The following is a 19,445-nucleotide window of genomic DNA, read 5'->3' on the forward strand; positions in this document are numbered from 1 at the left end:
CAAACCAAGGCCAATTTACGTCAATCCCAGATGGTGAAAATCTCCCCTAAAGGACACAGCATTCAACTATGAATTTTTAAAACCTTATTTAATAAAAGGTTTAAAGATACAGAAGAACATTCAAAAGTAAATAAGTTACATAGGTACATTACAATCACATCAGCAAGATTTTCTTTAGTGTGTTAATTTTTTTTTTTATAAAAAGCACACAAAAAATAAAATCTTCCGTCTGGTCTATCACAACTGTACAGCAAAAGAGGTAATATTTATATATATGTACACTATTTTAATATGTAACAGTCTTTTTAAAAAAGGGTGCCACAGGCAGCAAACACACAGAAGGCAGTGTCTGATTTTTTTTTTCAAAATAAAAGGAATATACTTATTTATATGCTATTAAAATATTTGTACAATAATTACAGACTGTCAAGGCTGTTCCTGTGCTCTGTCCCCTCCAACAAGGCCTTCGACTGAGAGACAAATGAGGAAAAGGTGAAACAGCTGCAAATTGTTAGAGGCAAATATTAACACAGCAAAAATATGGGGAGGACATACAGTTGTTTTATAAAAATATGCATACTTCCTGTAAACCTAAGAAGTTAGGCTTGCCAGTCTGGTAATAAATACCATGCAAGAAAAGTGAGCCTCAATAAAAACATTTAAATAGCTGAGGCTTGAATATGTGTTGTATTCCTCCTTCATCTTAACATCTGGCACGTGAGAAGAGGTTAGGTCACTGAGGCAGTTAAATATATGGGATCCCTTTAGACATAAGCAGCACACGACCTCTGTGCCAGGGTGGAACTGGGCAGCAGAAAGGATGGGTTGTGTACCTTAGCTGTGAAGGGGGTGGCTGAAGGCATGGAGGACAGTGCTGAAGCACTGTCTCCGCGGGTGGGTAAGAGACCTCAGAGATGGTCTAGAACATAGGCACTAGGTTAATTTCATGCCCTTAGCTGAGTGTAGATGGAGGCTGAGAGATGGATATGTGAGATGGTGTGGGGAGAACCTTATAAAGCTGAAGGTGTTTATCGTTTAACTTCTTTAAGCAAAGAGTTTTGAGTAGAAGAAAAAAAAATACAAGCCGAACGTGTTCACAGGGAGAAAGCACCATAAAGGATATACCTATGCCAGTTTCTGTGGCTGCACCTACTTTATGGCAGGTCACGTGCCACAACTGCATCTGTTCCCTAAACATTTCACCTTTTTACACTGCATTCTATATATAAATTCATTCTGGAACATAAACCCTTCTAAAATACGATGTTGGGTGGGGTTAATACGGAGAGGTACCATCTTGATTTTCTCCATCTATATTCACCTGCTCTTGTCTCTGTGAGCTTAGAAGAGGAAAATCACTCTAGACAAAGGAGGTTTCTGTTACCACATGTCCAAAAAGTGGCCTGAAACTAAATGCGGTTTAAATAGAAAAAAACCTTGGGGAACATAAGTAGCACTTTGGGGCAAAGCTGCGAAGGCACTCATATTACACATGTGATTTAGAAAACAGCCTAAATTTGCTACCTTCCTGTTTTGGGAGGATATAGGAGATTTTTGCAATCTTGGGCTATTGAGCGTGTAGAAACCTATGGAAGAAACTCACTGGGAAGTTAGAGGTCTAGGTAGTCATCAGGAGTTGAGGAAGGAGAATTTTGTTACTCCCAGAGCTGGGCTCCTGTATAACCATATTAATATAGAAATGAATGCAAAAAAAAAAAAAACCAACCCAAAACCTGATAGTGCATAGTTTAGAACAAAACTCCCCACTCCCAGCTACCAATATGATGCCTTTAGGCTACCTCAGCATAGCAGAATGAATACTTTTTGGCTCCTTCCTAACATGCAGACCTGTCATATACTTGCATTCACTTGGAACTTCTTTTTACACAACTAAAGTTGAACAGAAAGATCAGAGAAATAACTCAGCCCTCCTATGGGGCTGGCAAGTGAAGGGGCCTCCTGAATTTTCTAGCCCTTTCACTTCAGTGACTCCATGCCAAATATAGCTTATTCAAGCCAGAAACAAAACCAGAATTCTGGCTTCCAGCCAATCCCTCAGGCAACTTGAATGTTCAGCAGGGAGAAGAGGTAGCAATAGGAACTGCATTTGATCTCCCTTCACCCTGCTAGTCTGTGGTTTGGTGACACCTTCCACCTGCTTTCAGTGCTACTATCATTCCTATTGGCAAAACTTCCAGAGCAACGGGGCAAGGGACTTTAGGGTCTTAGAAATAGGAGGTTGGGGGAGGGGGAGGGGTGCCAAGAAGGTGCCTTGTTTTGGGATAAATGCACTTGGGCCTCTGGAAAGAAGGAAGCCCCTGGTCCCTGAGAGGATGTTAAAAATTAAATATTAAGAATAAATAAATAGCTCCCAAATGACACAAGTCAAGGAATGAAGGCTCCTGTCCAATCTGGCTAGGAGACCTCCCCCTCCCAGGGAAGGATCCAGAAATCTCCAGCATGCACAACTGAGGGCTGAGCTGTGGAAATCAGCTAGACCAGGTAGGGCGGCGTTAAGGTGGCAGCTGCCAAGGGCAAGACAAAGGCAAGCAGGGAACTTGCACCAAGGAGGACCAGGCTGGGCTTAGGCTAAGCTCCCTTAGCAGCCTCCAGGGCCTAAAGGTATTTGGCAAAATGGTGGGAAACCAGAAAAGCCAAGGCCTGTCAGAAGCTCCCTCAGGCCGCCTAGCTCTGGAGCAAGTCTGAAAATTCCATCCTGTGCACAGTCCCTTCCCTTCAGCAGGCTGAGAGCACGCAAGGAGCACTGGCTCCTTCCCCGAACATCAGAGAAAACCTTCCCGCCCCGGCAGGCTGACAGGAATGGGTACCAGTCCTGGTCTCTCTCCCTGCCGCCCGCCCCGTTCTGGCAGCCTCCCTCCTGGGGAGGAGGTGGCCTCTCTAAGGACAGTTACCGGAGCAGCCAGACTGAGCTCCCTCTCGGAGATAGCCATCACACTCCTTCCCAGGGAATCGCTCTTTCTGGGACTTCGGGCAGGCAGGGCCTGGGCAGGTCCCCTGGGGCAGGGGGAGATGAATGCTGCCGAGGGGGCGCACTTGTGCTTTGCTCTCCATGGTGACCGACGGGAGCAGGGGGAACAAAGACGGAAGCGGCTGCGTGGTGAGATTGTGGCGCTGGGGCCCCTCCCCAGGGGTAGCCCCAGCAAGCAGGGACTCTCCTAGTTCCTGGAAAGCGGGGAGGAAAACTTCCGACAGACCAAATGCAAGAGAACTGGATCCTACAGCCCTTTACACTGCTCCTGGGGCCTTTATAAATAAAAAGGGCCGTTTATTGAATTGTATTCGTTTTGCAGAGACAAGTCCACGCGATCTCTCCCTCCGTAGGCTCGGGAGCTCCAGGCGTCAGCCTCTCTCGCCTGCACCGCTCTCCTCCCGCAGGGCCAGCTGGTGAGGGGAGGCGGCCGCAGTGGCTGCAGCGGCCGCGGCCTCTTTCTCCTTCAGCCTCAGGGCAGCTGCCTTCTTCTCCTGCTCCGCGTGGCTCTTCATGTGGGCGCTGCGACTCTTCACCTTGAAAAACACCCTGTAGCCGAACAAGAGGGGCTCCAGTCAGAGGTCTGTCTACCCGCTCTGGGACCATTGGGCTGGGGCACTTGCACGTGTCTGCGTGAGTGTGTGTGTGTGTGTGTCTGTCTGTCTGCGTCTGCAGTCGGGGCTCCCCAGCCCTTCTGGCTTGCCAGGAGCCACGTGGCCTAGCCCCACCCTCCAACGAAGAGACCGACTGGCTCCCAATTCAGTGCCATCATTCCTCTTCTAAAAGCTGCCAAGGGCCGTCACTACCCTGGAAACCCCCTGAGCCAATAAGGAGACGAGGCGCAAGCAGTGACTCCTCCTACTTCTCCCTAGGAATGGCAGCCCACCCCTCCCCCAACCGCAGCCAACCCACCAGGTACCGGTGGAGACTGGGCCTGGTGGAGACTGGGCCTGCCGTCTTACCTGCCGCATTTTTTACAAGGGAAGGTGTTCTCCTGATTCTGGGTCTTATTAAAAGTCTCTGTTTTTTTCTTCTTCTCCGAAAAAGGTAGTGCCCTTCGTGACTTTCCCGGCCCCTCTCTTGGCTTCTCGGAGGCCTGGCCACCCGCAGATCCAGGGGCGTTGGACTCGTGGCTTCGGAGGATGAGGATGTCATTGGCCTGGAGAGGGTCAAACGAGGAGAGGTGAGAGATTTAGGGAAATGGGAATCCCAAATTCTAGAACATCAGCAAACAGCAGGCTTGTAAAGATCACGCACTCCTGCTCAATGGTCCCCTAGCATCCTCTTTAATCTTTCCAGTGACAGGGCACTCACTGCCTTTTTGGAAGCCCAATCCATCTTTGACCAGTTCCGTTTTTACAAATTGCTGGTACAGTAATTTGGTGGGACAGCCCTAGCTCTGTAAGATAGGACTTCCTGATGCATCTGACAGGGGTCTTGCTTAATGACATGGCTTCATGTTTTCAGTATTTCGTCTGTGGCATTATTCCATAAATGATCTTCAAATCTATGTAACATGCCATGTCACTCAGAGGGCATAGAGGGGACAGAAGGCCCTGCCACCAGAGAACTCAGTCTGAAGGGACAGACACACAGGCAGCTAGCTCACGAAAATAGTGGCCACCATGGGAAATGCCAAGCAGGTAACAGAGAGCACGGGACACCTAGTGTAGACCTGGAGAGGTGCTGCTCAGGGTATGCGAACCATGGACCTTGGGATATGGGAGACCCAGATGGCCATTAAAAGTCACACTTGCGTGCACTGGATCATACTCCATAGGAAAGCATTCATAAAAGTTCAGCAGAACTCAGTGGAGTGTGTATGTAGAGAACAGCTCTTAGAGGAGTGCTACCAAGGCTCAGAAGGGAGCAAACCTCTGTGTCTATAGTTTGGGAGCGGGGTTTCCTGCAAGTGTGTAAGTATACAAGTTAACTAACAAAGACTCTCATACTAATTTGCCAGCAGAGCCGTCCCATGGGTCTGTCTCTTGTGGGGCCAGGAACAGCTCTGGCCAGTGTGTCTTGCTTCTCAGCCTGTGATGCTGTGGACAAAACACTGTACTAAAGTCACTTAGCATCTCTGAACCCAGTTTCCTCCATCTGCAAGGTGGGCGTCAACACTGTATGGGGTTATTATGAGGAATGAATGAGATGATGATCAGGAAAGCACTTTGCAGACGAGAATGAGGCATTATTGTTATTCCCATTGTCTCAGCTCCATTTCAGACACTTTTGTCAAGGACGCAGCTCTCTTAGGGGGAGCCCTATTTGAACTATAAGTCAGGAGTGCTTCCTAACCCTCCCACACACCTTCTGAATTTTCACAAAGTCTCTTTCCTCTATGTCTCAGATACAGAAGCAGAATAGTGTAAAATTGGTAGCAGATTCTGGAGTCAGGCTGCCTAATAGCTATCTTATCTTGGGCCTCAATCTCCTCATCTGTAAGATGGGAATGATGACAGTACCTACTACCTGGGTTTATCAGGATTAAATGAGTTAACAGCATAAAATATTTAGTACATTTCCTGCCATGATGATGACAGTCATCATCATGTTCCTGTTCTGCCCTCCCTCCCACACCCCCGGGCCCAGCTCTAGCCATCCTCCTCGGTTCTGGGCTCCCCCAGGGAAGGCCACACTTACCGACTCATTGGCCTGTAGTGTCTGTGTGGCTTTGACAGCCGCTGCCCGCCGGCTTCGCTCTCGCCCCTCTTCCTGCTCCCCTTTGTCCTGGGTCTCTGGCATCTCCTCCTCCCCCTCCTTTCTGGTCTCCTTTTCTTCCTTCTTGGGCTCTAGCCTCTCTTCATTTGGGGACTCTCTTCTGGGAGGAGGCACCCTTGGGAACTTCTGGGAAGTCTATGGGGGACGAGAACAGGGCAGTGAGCCCACAGTGCGGTCACACAGTCATAGACACTAATTCTGATCCAGCGAGGGGCTCACCAGCCCCGGCTAATCCTGCCTGCCTTGCTTGGCCAGCACAGCCTCCTGTGCTATGACCCTGTACCCTTCCACAGCTAGTCTGCCTGGAAGAGGAGAGGCTTGAGGGCCTGGGAGCCCTCAGAATGAGACCAAGCACTTGAGGTGGGGCTGGGGCATGGAGGAAACCTGCCTGTCCCACCCCACAGGCCACCTGTCTTGTTGGGTATATCCAAGAGGGATTCTTGGGGTAGGGTGACCTGGTGGGGCCAGGCGCCGCTTTGAGCTCTATTCTAAACTATCTTTGTAATGTTTTCTATCTCTCTACCCTCTTCCCATCTGCAAAAATAGGAACTAAATCACTCCCTGTCTTAATGCAGCATGTCACCAAGTGTGGACTTATGACCCCAAGATGATATTAGGTGGATACATGGACACAGGATTAAATAACATTCTCTTTTCACAGAATTGAATAACATTCTCTTTTCAGTTCTCTTTCAACCCTGATTATGTCAAGGACAAAGCCTCAAACTGGCATTAATGTGTCTTTCATATGTCTTTAGACTTAACAAGGAGAGGTCAGGCCTCATCTCAGAGGTTTGGCAGGTGGTAATACCTGGCTAGAATTTCTTAACATTGTTTGGTTTTCATATATATAGATATTTTTGCCAGTACCTTCTGTGACAAAGAGCACTGGTTTTCTACTTATGATTGTGATGTAAAGCTTCCCTTTAGAGTTGATTTAAAAATAAGTAATAGCACAAGTGGTGTGTGACATGACAAAAGTGTTAATGGTGACATGTGGTAGGATGCAGGTATAGCAGAATTCATACAGGTGACACAAGAATGATTAAAGTTGAGGAAACAGCGTCAGAGGGCTGCTAAGAGAGGACAAGAAACTGATGCTGGTACGAACGCTGGGAAATGTCCCCAGTGTTCTGCATCAACATAGTGTGTCATTACAGTGACACTGGCAGGTAGAGAGGGCAGCCCAAAGGCCCAGGGCCAGTGCCTAGGACATCAGTGCCTAGGACATCAGCTCCCTGGGCCCAGGGCCAGTGCCTAGGACATCAGCTCCCTAGGACATCAGTGCCTAGGACATCAGCTCCCAGGACGTCAGGGGCACTGCCTTCCTCTCTCTCCCCTCCAGGGAGTCCTGGAGAGCTTGGGCTCAGGCTCCCAGCTCAGCCTAAGCAGCGGAAGCTGGGAAGGGAGTCACCTTAATATCCACTTCAACCTCTTCCTGGGCCGACTTTTCATCACTCGTATCCACATCCCCGAAGGTTAGCGTCCCATTGCGGCCAATCTTCACCTGCTTCTTGTAGGTGTAGTAGAACTCCACGCACTGGGCCACGGTCTTGGTCTGGATCTGGTTTGAAGCCAAAACTGAGGTCAGAGTTCCTGGTTCAGCTCACCTGCCTGGTGGCACTACAGCCTTTCTCATTCCTGCATGCCCCCCCTTAACTTCAGTAAACACTAAATCCAGTAAACCCAGGAAATTCAAGCATGTCTCCAATGTCTGCTGTGCACAAACCACTGACCAAGTCAATTAACCAACACTTTACCATTTTTTTTACATAAAGCTAAAAAGGACAACATGGAGCCACTGGGGAGATTTGAATACGGAGTATTATTATGTCAGTTTAAATTTCTTGGGTGTGATAATGGTATTTTGGTTTTGCAGGAGAATACCTTTGTTTCGGGCAATATTTAGGTCAAATGTCATACTGTAACTTATAATGATCAGTTAAAACAGAGAACACATGTGTATGTGAGTTTATCTATGGACACAGAGAGAGAACAAGTGTGGCCAATGTTATCAACTGGTAAATCTGACAGATATATGGCTGGACATCATACTGTTCTTTCCATTTTTCTGTAAGCTTGAGATTTTTCAAAATGTAAAGTTAAAGAGGAAAAAGTCTGGGCACCATTCACATTCAAAGCCAGGCTAGGCCCAGTAACACAGCCTCTCTACATTAATCCAGGCATATGGTTTCATTATTCTTCAGGGAGCAGTGAGAACAGAACTGTCAAACTCCCTGATGTTGGGGAGGAACTCGGGGGAGACTGATATGAAAGCCCTGGAAAACCTGCAGGGGAAGCAGGAGGTTAAGTCTTGTTCTAACTCTGCCACTGAACGGCTGTGTGGCCTGAGGCAAGTCTCTTGGCAGATAGTGAGTAGGGGGAGACCAAATGATCCTGCCAAGCTCTGAAACCCTTGCCCTCCTGTTTCACAAATCCCTTTGGCCACTGGGTTTGGTTTCTGGACTACTTCCCCCACCCCCGCTGCCCAGAGCAGAGTGTTTTCTCTGAGTCTCCCCTTTCTCCCCAGGCTTTCAGACAGCTCAACCAGTTGCTGGGCTGCACTGGGAACTGGGGGGGTTCTGCCCACAGAGCCCAAGGGGTCAGTGTGGGCCCTCTGTGCACAAGCAGGGAAAAGACGTGACTCATCTCCCAGGAATAGGCAAGTCACAGATTCATTAATTAGATCCTGTTTGTACTTTTACTACCAATTCCCTCTGATCATCTGTTTGCCTGCCTAATGGTCTGTTCTTTTCATTAAGGCATTAGGGGTGCCTCAGCCAGCTTCCCAGGCATGCACTTCCCAGCAATACTGCCCAGTCAGGGAGCCCAGCAAACAACTGTCCTCACGACAGGGCCCTTGGAGGAGAACTCGTCAGCACGTGGTCCAGGCCCCAGGGCGTCCCTGGCACAACCTACAATCCCAGGAGGAAAGAGCACACTCTGGGAAGCCGTCTTCCCTCAGCTGTCTCAGGCTTTGTGACACAGAGCTGGTGGGAAGGCGCAAGTCCTCAGATTGGCAGAACACTCTCCCCAAAGAACGCAGGGCAGGGAGGACAAGAGAAACCTAGGAGAATTAGGCCCGGGTCTCCTCGACTCCATCAGCTGAGTTCCTGGAAGGAAGCCCCGGGCCGCCCCAGCCTGACAGGAAGTGGGCAGAGGCCCCCCCAGTCACTTGCAGCTCTCGGTGCCCCCGCTCTCAGGTGACCTCTTCTCCCACATACTAACTGTGGCCTTTGAAGTACTCCAGCACCTCCGGACGGCTCTCCTCTGCCTGCGACCCTCCTCCTCTTCCTCCTTCCCCTTCGGCAAGTCACTATTTTAAGTTTGGTGCTACGAGGTCTTGGTACCCACTCAGGCCACTCTGGAGTGAGACTTCAGGGTGTGACTACACTACCCTAAGATGAGGGAAGGGGCTTAGACCCAAGGTGGGAAAAATGCCTGATCATATCCCTTCTTGTTTTGTTTAGAAAAATGTCTCTGAAGCTACTAAGTGGCACTGACCTAACTGTTTTTTAAGAAGGCTTGGGAAGTAATTGCATGCTGCTCCTCCCCCAACAGATGGTGGTGGTGGTATAGTCACTAAGTCGTGTCCGACTCTGTGACCCCATGGACTGTAGCCTGCCAAGCTCCTCTGTCCATGGGGATTCTCCAGGCAGGAATACTGGAGTGAGTTGCCATTTCCTTCTCCAGGGGATCTTTCCACCCACGGATCGAACCCTGGCCTCCTGCATTGCAGGCAGATTCTTTAGCAGAGGGAAACCCCAAATCCTGCAGGGGGCTCCTGCCCTTCTCTTGCCCCTGAAACAGAGCCCCAGCTCACCAGTTTCTGCACCAGAAAGAAGTCCTTCTTGTAGATGGCAATGCCCTTGTTGAACAGCTTCCTCTCAGCCATCTTCCACTGGTCGGAGCCTGCAGGGCAAGGAGGGAGCTGAGGTAGGAGGGCAGGGTGGGCCTGGGAGCACTGCAGGGGGCTGTTCTGAGCAGCGGGAAAGCGTGAGGTCGTCCACCCACCGTCTCTACAGGCACTCAGAGCTGGCTGCACTTACTAGCCATGCTGCTTAGCCTCTGAGCCTCACTTTCCCCACTTGTGAAAGTGTGAAATGGGATCTAATAATAGAAGCCACCTCACAGCCAGTCTGTGGTGCAGACTGAGTAAAACCATGCATGCAGAAGCTTCTAGGTGCTCTGCCTGGCACAGACGGGAGGCACCACCAGACGGGCTCGATACCAGCGGCTACTACTGGTTTTGCCACTTGGTTAATGTCCTTCTGAAAGCACAGTGCCCAGTATAGGACAAGGCAGTCCCCAGGCTCCTGCTCCTGATACGCACACCTCTTGGGCTCTTTTCCCCGAATGGGCTCCCACAAGCTCGAGCCCTTCTCCCTCCCCCTGTAGGGCAGAGAGAGAGCCACTCCAGCTCTGGGGTTCCCTCACACTGGATCTTGGCTTATCTGCCCCCCCACCTCTCCACCCCCACCCCACCCCGGGTTGTGACTCCACACTGAGCCCCACTGATGCTGGAGGCCCCCAGCCCACCCCACCAGCCCACCTGTGTAGTGATAAGTTGCCAGCGGGTGATTATGGGGCCGCAGAGGCTTCTTCAGTAGCAGCTTATTCAGCGTTTCCTGAAAGGGAAGTGAGGAAAAGGTCAGGGCCCTGACAGGTTCTCAGTGGCCAAAATCCACGACTCTGAGTAGGGTGATTACTTAACTCTTAACTGCGGAGGTCTGGCAAGAGGGCAAGGTCACTGGGGTTGGGCTACTTGGGGTGTCTCAAAAGAGAATACCTGGTCCCCAGGGGAGGCAGTCACAGATAGAGAAGGTGCTCAGTGGACAGCCCTGTCTGAGGGGTGGGGGACCCACTACCCAGAGACTGGAGTGGACACTGCACAGTGAAGTCTCGAGTCCAGAACCAGGGCTCCCTCAGGCCGACCCCCTACCACCCCGACCTTGGTCAGACCCTCCCGCCTGCTTCTGATCAGCTCGCGGACAGGCTGGCTCCTGGACCAGAGACACGGCTCCCTGCCAGCCGCCCCAAGGGGCCCTCCTCCACCGGAGCGCAGGGTCTCACCAGGATGTCTCCCCTGGACTCGTGCAGACAGTGCAGGGCCAGCTCCTGGTTGGTGCCGGCTCCAGGGAAAATGCTGGAGCAGGCAGCTGTCAGCAGGTCTTCCACTGGGAGACGGAGGAGAGAAAAGCACTTGTAGGGCTGAGCAGGGCTGGGTTGGGTTGGGGCCTACCCCACCCATGGCCCAACAGCAGGCCCTTGCGTGCTGGCTCATGCCTGCTCACCTTGCCTCTGCTTCTCCCGGCTGCTCTCCAGGACCTCCCATGGCTGCCACACCAAGTCAGCCTTGTGGGGGTCTGCAGCGGCCAGGGCACGGTCCCTCATTGAGGGGATTTCCGCTTGGAACCGGGAGCCCACATTGATCCGTCTGCAGGGGTGGAAAGGACAGGGAGTGAGGTCTCCCTGTGTGGGGAGGGAGAACCCGACTTTCTCCCTGGGGAATGGCAGGGGGTGGGGGGTAGGGAGTGGCTGAGCACGGCAAGGCTTCAGCTGGGTATGAGGAAATCCAGCTTCTGTGAGGACAGCCTAGCAAGCAGCACCTGGTGCTGCCGGAAAGGCAAGGCCCAGAAGCTGCCAAGAGGAGAAGCTCCAGGTTTACAGCCAAGGAAAGAGCTGCTTGGACGGCCCTTGTGATTTTCTTCGGAGGCAAATTCAAACTGGGCTGGTCCCTTTGCCTTCCCTGTGACTTCCACACAGAGGCTGGGGTGGGGGTGGGGGTTCAGTGAAGACCCTCAGCACACAGAACCCTCCTTTTCCTTGAGGGCCTGCCTGCGTGCACTGGGCCCCAGCTGGCCACCCTCACCCCCTGGGCCAGAGGCTGGGCTGCACTTACGGCTCGATGCTCACTGGGGTGGCCTCTCCCATCACAGAGAGGACAGGCGGGGTGACTTCGGCGCTATCTATGGGACAAAAGGTAGGTTAGGAGACAGCACCCTCCTCCCTTGAACACGGCCACCCTCCCCAACCGGGGGTGGCTGCTCTGTATGCACAGGAGCCACAGCACTGACTCAGAGGTTCACGCTGGGCAGTCAGGCACCCTGAGTCCTGGCTCTGCAGCCTGCAACTGTGACAACTAGCTGTGACTTTTACCAAATACGTGGGTCCCTCCCTGTTCACACCTGCTACAAGGGGCTATTACTACCTATCTCCCTAAGATGATGTCAGGGTTCAATGAAATCATGCACAAAGCCCAGCCCTCAATCAATACTAGCTACTGTTATTACTACTACTACCAGTCACATTACTAGAGCTACCCCGGGAGCTCCCACACCACAGCATCAAGTCCAATGTTCAACTACGGTTGCTCTAGTACAAGAGGCAGACACTTCTGCTACAGGAGCGAGGCAGTGAAGGAGCCCGCTGTTTCGTAATTATCTCTTCACTTCCTGGCCAGGTTCTCTGCCTCAGTTTCTCCGAGCTAATCTTAATGCCCTATGCGATCAAGACACTCCCCCTTGGCTCCACAAACAAAATCTGCTGACTCCTCTCTGCAACCTGAGAGGAAATCTCAACTCCTCAGCTCAAGCGTCCAAGGCGGTTCCCCTGCCAACACTGCCTCCAGCCACAGCCTTGCCTGGACCGTCCATCCCTCGTGGCCCCTCGCACTCCCTGCACGTTCCACCTCCAGGCCTTTGCATCTCTCCTTTCATCAGCCCAGTGCGCCCTCCCCACCCGCTTCCTAGTTCAAGTTCAGCTCTAGCCCCACCCTCTCTTCAGTAAATGCTTTCCTCACCACCAGGCCTAGCAGCCTCTGCAGGCTCCCAAGCTTAAGGTCCGCTTCACTCACTGACCGCTGACTCCCACCCTGCCTGGACGCTTGCTTCCCTGTCTCCCAGGCCTCCACGTCAACTCCCCAGTGACCCAGCACTCTCTCTGGAACACACCACAGCGTCCCCCATGTTACTTGGTGCCCTCACAGGATCCGCTTCAGGCTTTACATACAAGTGCAAGAAAAATACTCATGGATGGACAGGACCTCTTCTCTGTCGCCAAGCTGGTCTCTACAGTGACTTTCTTCTTGCACCACCCAGGCAGGGAGAGAAGCTTCCAAGCTTCCAGTTAAAAGTGGAAGAGCCAAAGGCGCATCAGCTCAGGGGCGAGTCATTTCTCACCCAGACACCAGGGGGCACCAGAGAGCCATGTCATGATGAGGTCAGGGTCAGAGGTTAATGCAGTGACTCACCCCTGTCCTATCTCTGGATAGGTTTACTTTTTCTTAATCCTCTCTGTCACCCTGATAGGATTATCCCCTTTTTCCAGGGGAAATGTTGTGGAGTGGACAACATTTTTTTTAGCAGTTCACCACCCAGGCCAGCCAAAATGTCTGCTCTGGGCCAAAATGAGTGTTGAAGAGACCCGGGAGACAGAATCTGCCACATAATATTAAGAACGAATGTGACACATCAGAGACGATGTGAAGTGCTTTACGTGTCTTAATGCATCTGAACCTCACCACAACCCTCTGAGGCAAGCTATTAGGCTGAACCATAGGAAACTGCTGTTTGTGATTCTAAAAATAGCTGAATACATATTGGCATTTCGTCATTAACGAAATACTACAAACATCCTCACTTAAATGCAGAAGAAATTGAGACCCAGGGAGTTTAAATGCCTTCCACAGGGGATGTAACAGTAACAGTTTAAGCCCACCCCTACGTGTACTTGCACCAGGACAACCTCCTCTCAGGAGACAGAGAGCAGAGCCCCTTTCCCCACAGCATGCTGGCTCAGTCCCCAGCAGCCCTAAGCCCGAGTCTTCCCTGTCCACTGCCCTCCTCCCCTCCACACTGCCTTCCCCCGACAGCTCCCAGGGGTGGGGTTGGCGGGGTGTCACTCACTAGACCGGAGCAGGGTGCGATGGGCACTCTTTGGCGTGATGGGAGGAGGGGCTGGGATGCTGCTGGTCGACATGATGGCATTGAAATAGAGTCCAGAGCCTTCCCGCACGGGGCTGAGGATGGGGGGTGGTGTGTAGGGGGGCAGCTCAAAGCTCCGCTCGGACGGGTGGTCGGCGAGGCGGACAGGAGAGCGCAGGTGGCTCTGGTAGGGGGTGATGTTGGAGTAGACGGGAGGGGCGATGAAAGTGCCCGCCTTGGTGGGGATGATCAGAGGCTCAGGTCTTGGCCGCTGCTTTGGTTTCCTCACTGAAGGCTCCCCCTCCAACTTAACGTTCATGTCCTCAGGCTGGAGAAGAAAACAGAACCAAGATGGCTCAGCGTCCCGCATCCTGGGAACACTGACGTCTTGACCACTGCTTGCCAGTCTCACCTCCGGAACTCAGTCTGCCTACCACACCTTCGTGGGTGGGCAAGGCAAGCCCGAGACAGGGAGCAGGGGTCAGCACGCTGTCTGTCAAGGGCTAAATAGTAAATACTTTAGGCTTTGTGGGCCACATACACACATTCGTCGATGCACAGTCTTCAGTCTTCTCCCGACCCCACCCCTACCCCTGCTCTTTTTAAATAATCCTTTGAAAAGCGTAAAAACCAGTCTTAGGGCTGGATTTAGCGCATAGGCCACAGTTGCCAACACCTGTCGTGAAGTATGCTACAGGGCAGGGAACTACTGTGGTTAAGGGCCCAGGCACTGAGACTGGATCACTTGAACTGGGAGCTACTTCCTTTCCTTACCGCTTAAAGTTACTTAACTCTGTGCATTCTTGTTTTTAACATGGGGATAACAAATACCTACCGCTAAGAGGACTAAATGAACCAATACACCGGGATCACTGAGAACAGCACCTGGTACATAGTAGCTAATCAGTACTGGCTGCTATCACTACTTAAACCCCAAGCTCTACATTAGATGGAGGCCTGTATCATGTGCCAAGACCCAAGCTGGGCATGTGCCCACATAGTAAACAGGAGAGCCCTGTCCTTGAAGAACTTTGATTCTCATAGTCTTAGTCCTACAATCACAGGCTAGCCTACTTGTGCTGTCAAAAGTTAGCCCTCCTGGCTTACACTTCTGCCTGTTTGGTATCCCTCGTGGGCCTCCACACAGAATAGAGGGCAGGGATGTACAAGAATACAGGCCTCTCTTCCCTGCATCCCTACCCTCTCAAGAGAGAATGAAGTCCGACAGGAGTGAGCAAGCGACTTCAATCACCTCCCTGGGTGCACAGGTGAGACTGGCCACACTGACTAAGTGGGCCCAGGAACCACAGGCTTTCTGCCCCTTCCATCGGAGGGCCCTGACTCCTCATGAGGTCTTGGCCTTGTTTTTCAGCCATTTGCACCCTCTCTGCTGTTCCACAGACTAGGAAGAAATGACACTGTTCCTTTCCCCCCTACTTAGGGGCACAATATGATTGCACAGAAAGAAAAAAAAATGCAGTAGAGCCCAAAGCCCCCAAACTTGCTAGACAAGAAATCCAACAAAAACTCATTTAGCAGTAATGTTTTGTGATTTTATAAGGAAAATGGATTTAAACTATTCTATTAATTATCTGACTGCATTTTTCATATTGATTTTTTCAGTGTGATAATGATATTGTGGAAGGAAGGGAAGAAAGAAACAAAATGAAAGAATTCTTATGTATAATATGATGTACTTCAGATACAAAAACAAAGTATTTATGGTTAGAATAATGTGATGTTTGGGATTTCCTTAAAAAAAAAGAATTCCAGTGGCAGGAAGAAGTGGAAGTACAAATGAAAGAAGACTGGTTGCATTTTGAAAAATGTAGAAGAGGGTGATGGGTAGATATTAGGATTCATTATACCACTCTAATTTTTGCACATGACCCAAAATGTCCATAACACAAAGATAAAGAGAGACAGACAGAGAGACCTCCCCAAAAGCCTGGTGTAGAGAGAGTCCTCAGGCAGGATATAAGAGATCCAAATTCCAGGGCTAACCCTGCCACTACTTGGCTGTACGATCTTAGGTAAGCCCCTGGCCTTTTTGGGACCCATTTCCTTTTCTACAAAATGGGCATGTTGAACAGTGTAGTTGCTTAGGCTCTGTCCTGCCATCCTCAGGACAAGCTGCGCAGGCCTCCAGCCTCCACCACAAGCTTTCCCCTAACCAGAGAACAAGATTCCAGAGAGCAGAGACTATGCTGCTCATGAAAATCTTGGAGCTCTCTTTTGTGTTACAGACACTAGGCATGCAGGCCAACTCTCCAGCTGAGAATGACTAAAAAATCCAGATTCAGTACAAAGCCACATTTCTGTGGGTATCAAGAGAGCGAAGGAATTGGCAAAGAATTAAAGTGTCAAGGTCCAGGGAAAAGAGGAAAGCGAAAATGGTGAGTCCAGCATTTGGAATTGTGTTTTCCCGAGAGATAGATGCTGTTATGGAAGAGACAACTTAGAGGCTGAAAAACTGAGCAGAGCTTTTAATAAATTCAAGGATCCATCAGAATAAAAACGAGTTTAGAGCTTGCCAAAGAAGGAGAACTTGGTAAACCTGTAGGCTTTCAGCTTGGGACTCCAAAGGGCAATATCCTTGGAATAAAAGTGAATCAGAAATAGACTAGTTCTCAAATGGAATAATGCCTAGCTTCAAATTATCTGATTATGTTAAAGTAATCCAAGATTGCTTGTGCTCTTCGCTACCTGTCAGATGCAAAGACAGATCCTCTCCAGGAGAGGAGAACATCATCCAGAGTCTTTAACTATCTCAACAACTTTTCATATATAATGTCTGACATTCAATTAAAAATAACCAGATATACAAGAGAGCAAGACGGGATTTAAAAATAAGAAATAGTAGATAATAGACACAGATCCACAGGGATCTCATTAATGGAGCTATCAGATATAAACTTTACAAAAACTATGCTTGGGAATTCCCTGGTGGTTCAGTGGCTAGGACTCAGTGCTTTCACTGTTGGGGCCCAGGTCAATCTCTGGTCAAGGAACTAAGATCCCACAAGCCACGAAGTGCACCTCCCCCCCCCAAAAAAAGAGGAGAAAAGAAATACATGCGTAAGTTATGCAACAGACTAAAAGGCATGGTTGAGAGTCTCATCAAAGAACTAAAAGCTCTAAAAATGAACCAAATGAAAATTCAATAACTGAAAAATAACTGAAAACAAGAGTATAATGAATGGGCTTAACAACATATTATCCAGATCTAAAGAGAGAACGGGTGGACTGAAACATAGGTCAGACTAAGGAAAAAAAATTACAGGAAACTGAATGACAGACAAAATATGGGATACAATGAAAAATTCTAACAAAATATGTAACTGAAGTCCCATAGGAGAGGAGACAGAAAATGGAGCAGAAGAAATATTCAAGAAGCACTCTAAACAGGATAAATACAAAGAGAATAATATTTAGGTATTACAGCAAAACTGCTGAAAACCAATGACCAAAAAAAAAATCTTAAAGCAACAGGGATAAAAATATACTTTACATTCAAAGGAGCAACAATAAGGGTTATAATGACTTCTCAATACTGTAACTATAATAGAAGCCTGAAAACAATGGAATGACATCTCTAAAATGCCAAAAAAAAAAACAAAAAAAACACACCAAAAACCTACCAACACAGACTTCTCTACCCAGCAAAGTTATTTTTAAAAAATGAACATGAAATAAAAACATTTTCAGAAAATCAAAGACTAGTAAGATTTATTACTAACAGACTCACACTAAAGGAAATACTAAGGGATGTTCTTCGAACAGCATATAAATGATCTGAGATGGAAACTTGGAGATACAAGAAATAAAAAAACAACAAAACAATCTACATATATGAATAAATCTAAAATAAACAACTGAACAAAACAGTAATGTTATAATGTCCTGATAATGTTAAAATATATACAGAAATGAAAATTCATGTCAATAATTCTACGAGTTAGGGATTAGGGGAAAATGGAGTTAAAAGGATTATAAGAACTCTGCATTCTCCAAGAAGAGGTAAAGCACTAACTTACATTAGATTTCAATAAGCCAAGAATGCATTCTCTAGGAAACAAAGAATTAAGCTCTAATGTCATAAGGCATTCACTGTGTAATAAGTGAACCTCTCTCCAATGCATCTAGAATGGTACTAGCTATGTAACATCCTCCAGATAATTGAGAAAATGGTCACTCAAATCCCTTTCTGTAGGGCTTAGTTCTCTCATAGAACTCCAGGTTAAAAAAAGGCTCCTAACGGTAATCACTAAAGGAGTAATACATCAAGTATATAACTAATAAATTAATAAAGAGGGGAAATGGAATAACAAACTCAATCCAAAGGAAAACAAAAAAGAGGCGGGGGTGGTGGGGGAGGGGGGAATGCTGGAGAAAGAAAAGGTACCTGGCAGATTTAAACCGAAGTTTAGCAGTAATTACATTAAATGTAAACCATATCAATGCTCTAACAAAAAGGCAAAGATTGTCAGAACAGATAATAACAAATCTTAATTACATGCCACTTGAAAGATACACCTTAAGTAGAATGATATGGAAAGGCCGACAGTAAAAAGATAGAAAAAAGTACAGATCCCATCCTCCCACCCACACTAACCAAAAGAAAGTGAAGTGCCTGACAAAGCAAACTTCAAAAGGCAAAAAAACTACTAAAGATAAAACATTTCATGATAGTTTCTATGCCAATTCTAAATGAGCATGCAACAAACACTGCATCAAAATGCATAAAACAAATACTGACAGAACTAAGAAACAGACAAAACCTCAATCTTAGCGGGCGGGAGGTTGCAACACACACGTTTGTACTGAGAGAACAAGTAAACATTTCTAGGTCCCAGCGCTCAGCACAGGGCCTGACCCATATAAGAGGCCCAATCGAAATTTGTTGACCTAAAATAAGAGAGACTCACACACCCTGGATTTTCCTAAACAGTCCACGTTTCAAGTATAAAAGTGTTTCTTTGTCCTCTGTAAGTGCCATTTTTCCAACAGTTCCGTTCGGAAAATATAAATAATATCCCCACGGGGGCTTGAATCCCTCCTATACTGCCACAGTCTGCTTTTTCCCATATAATGTCACTACTAAGGCACCAGGAGCACTCAGGTACGGCGCTGTTTGCACGGGGCGCCTCTCATACCTGAGCTGGGGCATCAGTCCCAGGGATACGGGTGGACCGCCGGCGGGTGACAATGACTGACGGCTTGTGCTCAGCGGGGTTCTGCTCGGGACCCTTTCCATCCTCATCAACACCTCCAGCTTGGGCTGCCTCAGTTGGGTCCACTGCTCGCACAGGCACAGACACTGGGATGATGAGGGGCACCATCCCGCTGTCCTCTCGTGCTCGCTTGGCTAAGGAAGGCTCAGAAAACTCCACCCCACACTTGGTAGTTGAAGCCAACACACTTTTCCTCTTCTCCTCAGAGCCACTGGCATCCTGGAGAAGGGAACCGAGAGGAAATGAAAACGCAGATGGTTAGCAGGTAAGTCCTGATCTGCTGGTCCGGGACCCCTAGTCCCATAGGACTCAGGCTCAAACACCTAGGATGGTTCCCAATGGTCCATGGCAACGTGGCCCTTCCCTGACCACCTTTCCCCCACCATATTCCCAAATATTCTCCATAACCTCCCTTTTGCCAGGTTCTCCCATCTTGGCCTGAAGCATGAGTCCCCAGATGGCCATCTCAGGCCACAAATGGCTCACAGACATATTTTGTTTGGCCTAGACAGTGAGTGGCATGTGAAATAGCATCTACATATTCAAAACACATTTCTGCAAAATAAAGTAAGCAAG

The 19,445-nt window shown here is 49.0% G+C and overlaps 1 protein-coding gene across 2 annotated transcripts in view; it reads right to left on the reverse strand.

Moving 5' to 3' along the window:
• Positions 1-69: 69 nt before the first annotated feature.
• The window catches only part of MIDEAS (mitotic deacetylase associated SANT domain protein), a 68,604-nt gene continuing 49,228 nt past the window's right edge, over positions 70-19,445 (reverse strand). For both annotated transcript variants that reach the window (XM_069597021.1, XM_069597023.1), the window contains exons 3-13: positions 18,792-19,088; positions 13,618-13,963; positions 11,613-11,679; positions 11,005-11,147; positions 10,784-10,887; positions 10,263-10,338; positions 9,534-9,622; positions 7,125-7,274; positions 5,633-5,845; positions 3,952-4,148; positions 70-3,538 (exon numbers count right to left, since the gene is read on the reverse strand). In XM_069597021.1, coding sequence (XP_069453122.1) covers positions 3,361-3,538; positions 3,952-4,148; positions 5,633-5,845; positions 7,125-7,274; positions 9,534-9,622; positions 10,263-10,338; positions 10,784-10,887; positions 11,005-11,147; positions 11,613-11,679; positions 13,618-13,963; positions 18,792-19,088 — 1,860 coding nt within the window. In that variant the 3' untranslated portion in view covers positions 70-3,360. The remainder of the gene's footprint in view (positions 3,539-3,951; positions 4,149-5,632; positions 5,846-7,124; positions 7,275-9,533; positions 9,623-10,262; positions 10,339-10,783; positions 10,888-11,004; positions 11,148-11,612; positions 11,680-13,617; positions 13,964-18,791; positions 19,089-19,445) is intronic.

The sequence above is a fragment of the Ovis canadensis genome, chromosome 7, assembly GCF_042477335.2.
Source record: "Ovis canadensis isolate MfBH-ARS-UI-01 breed Bighorn chromosome 7, ARS-UI_OviCan_v2, whole genome shotgun sequence".
In the NCBI taxonomy this organism is placed as follows: Eukaryota; Metazoa; Chordata; class Mammalia; order Artiodactyla; family Bovidae; genus Ovis; species Ovis canadensis.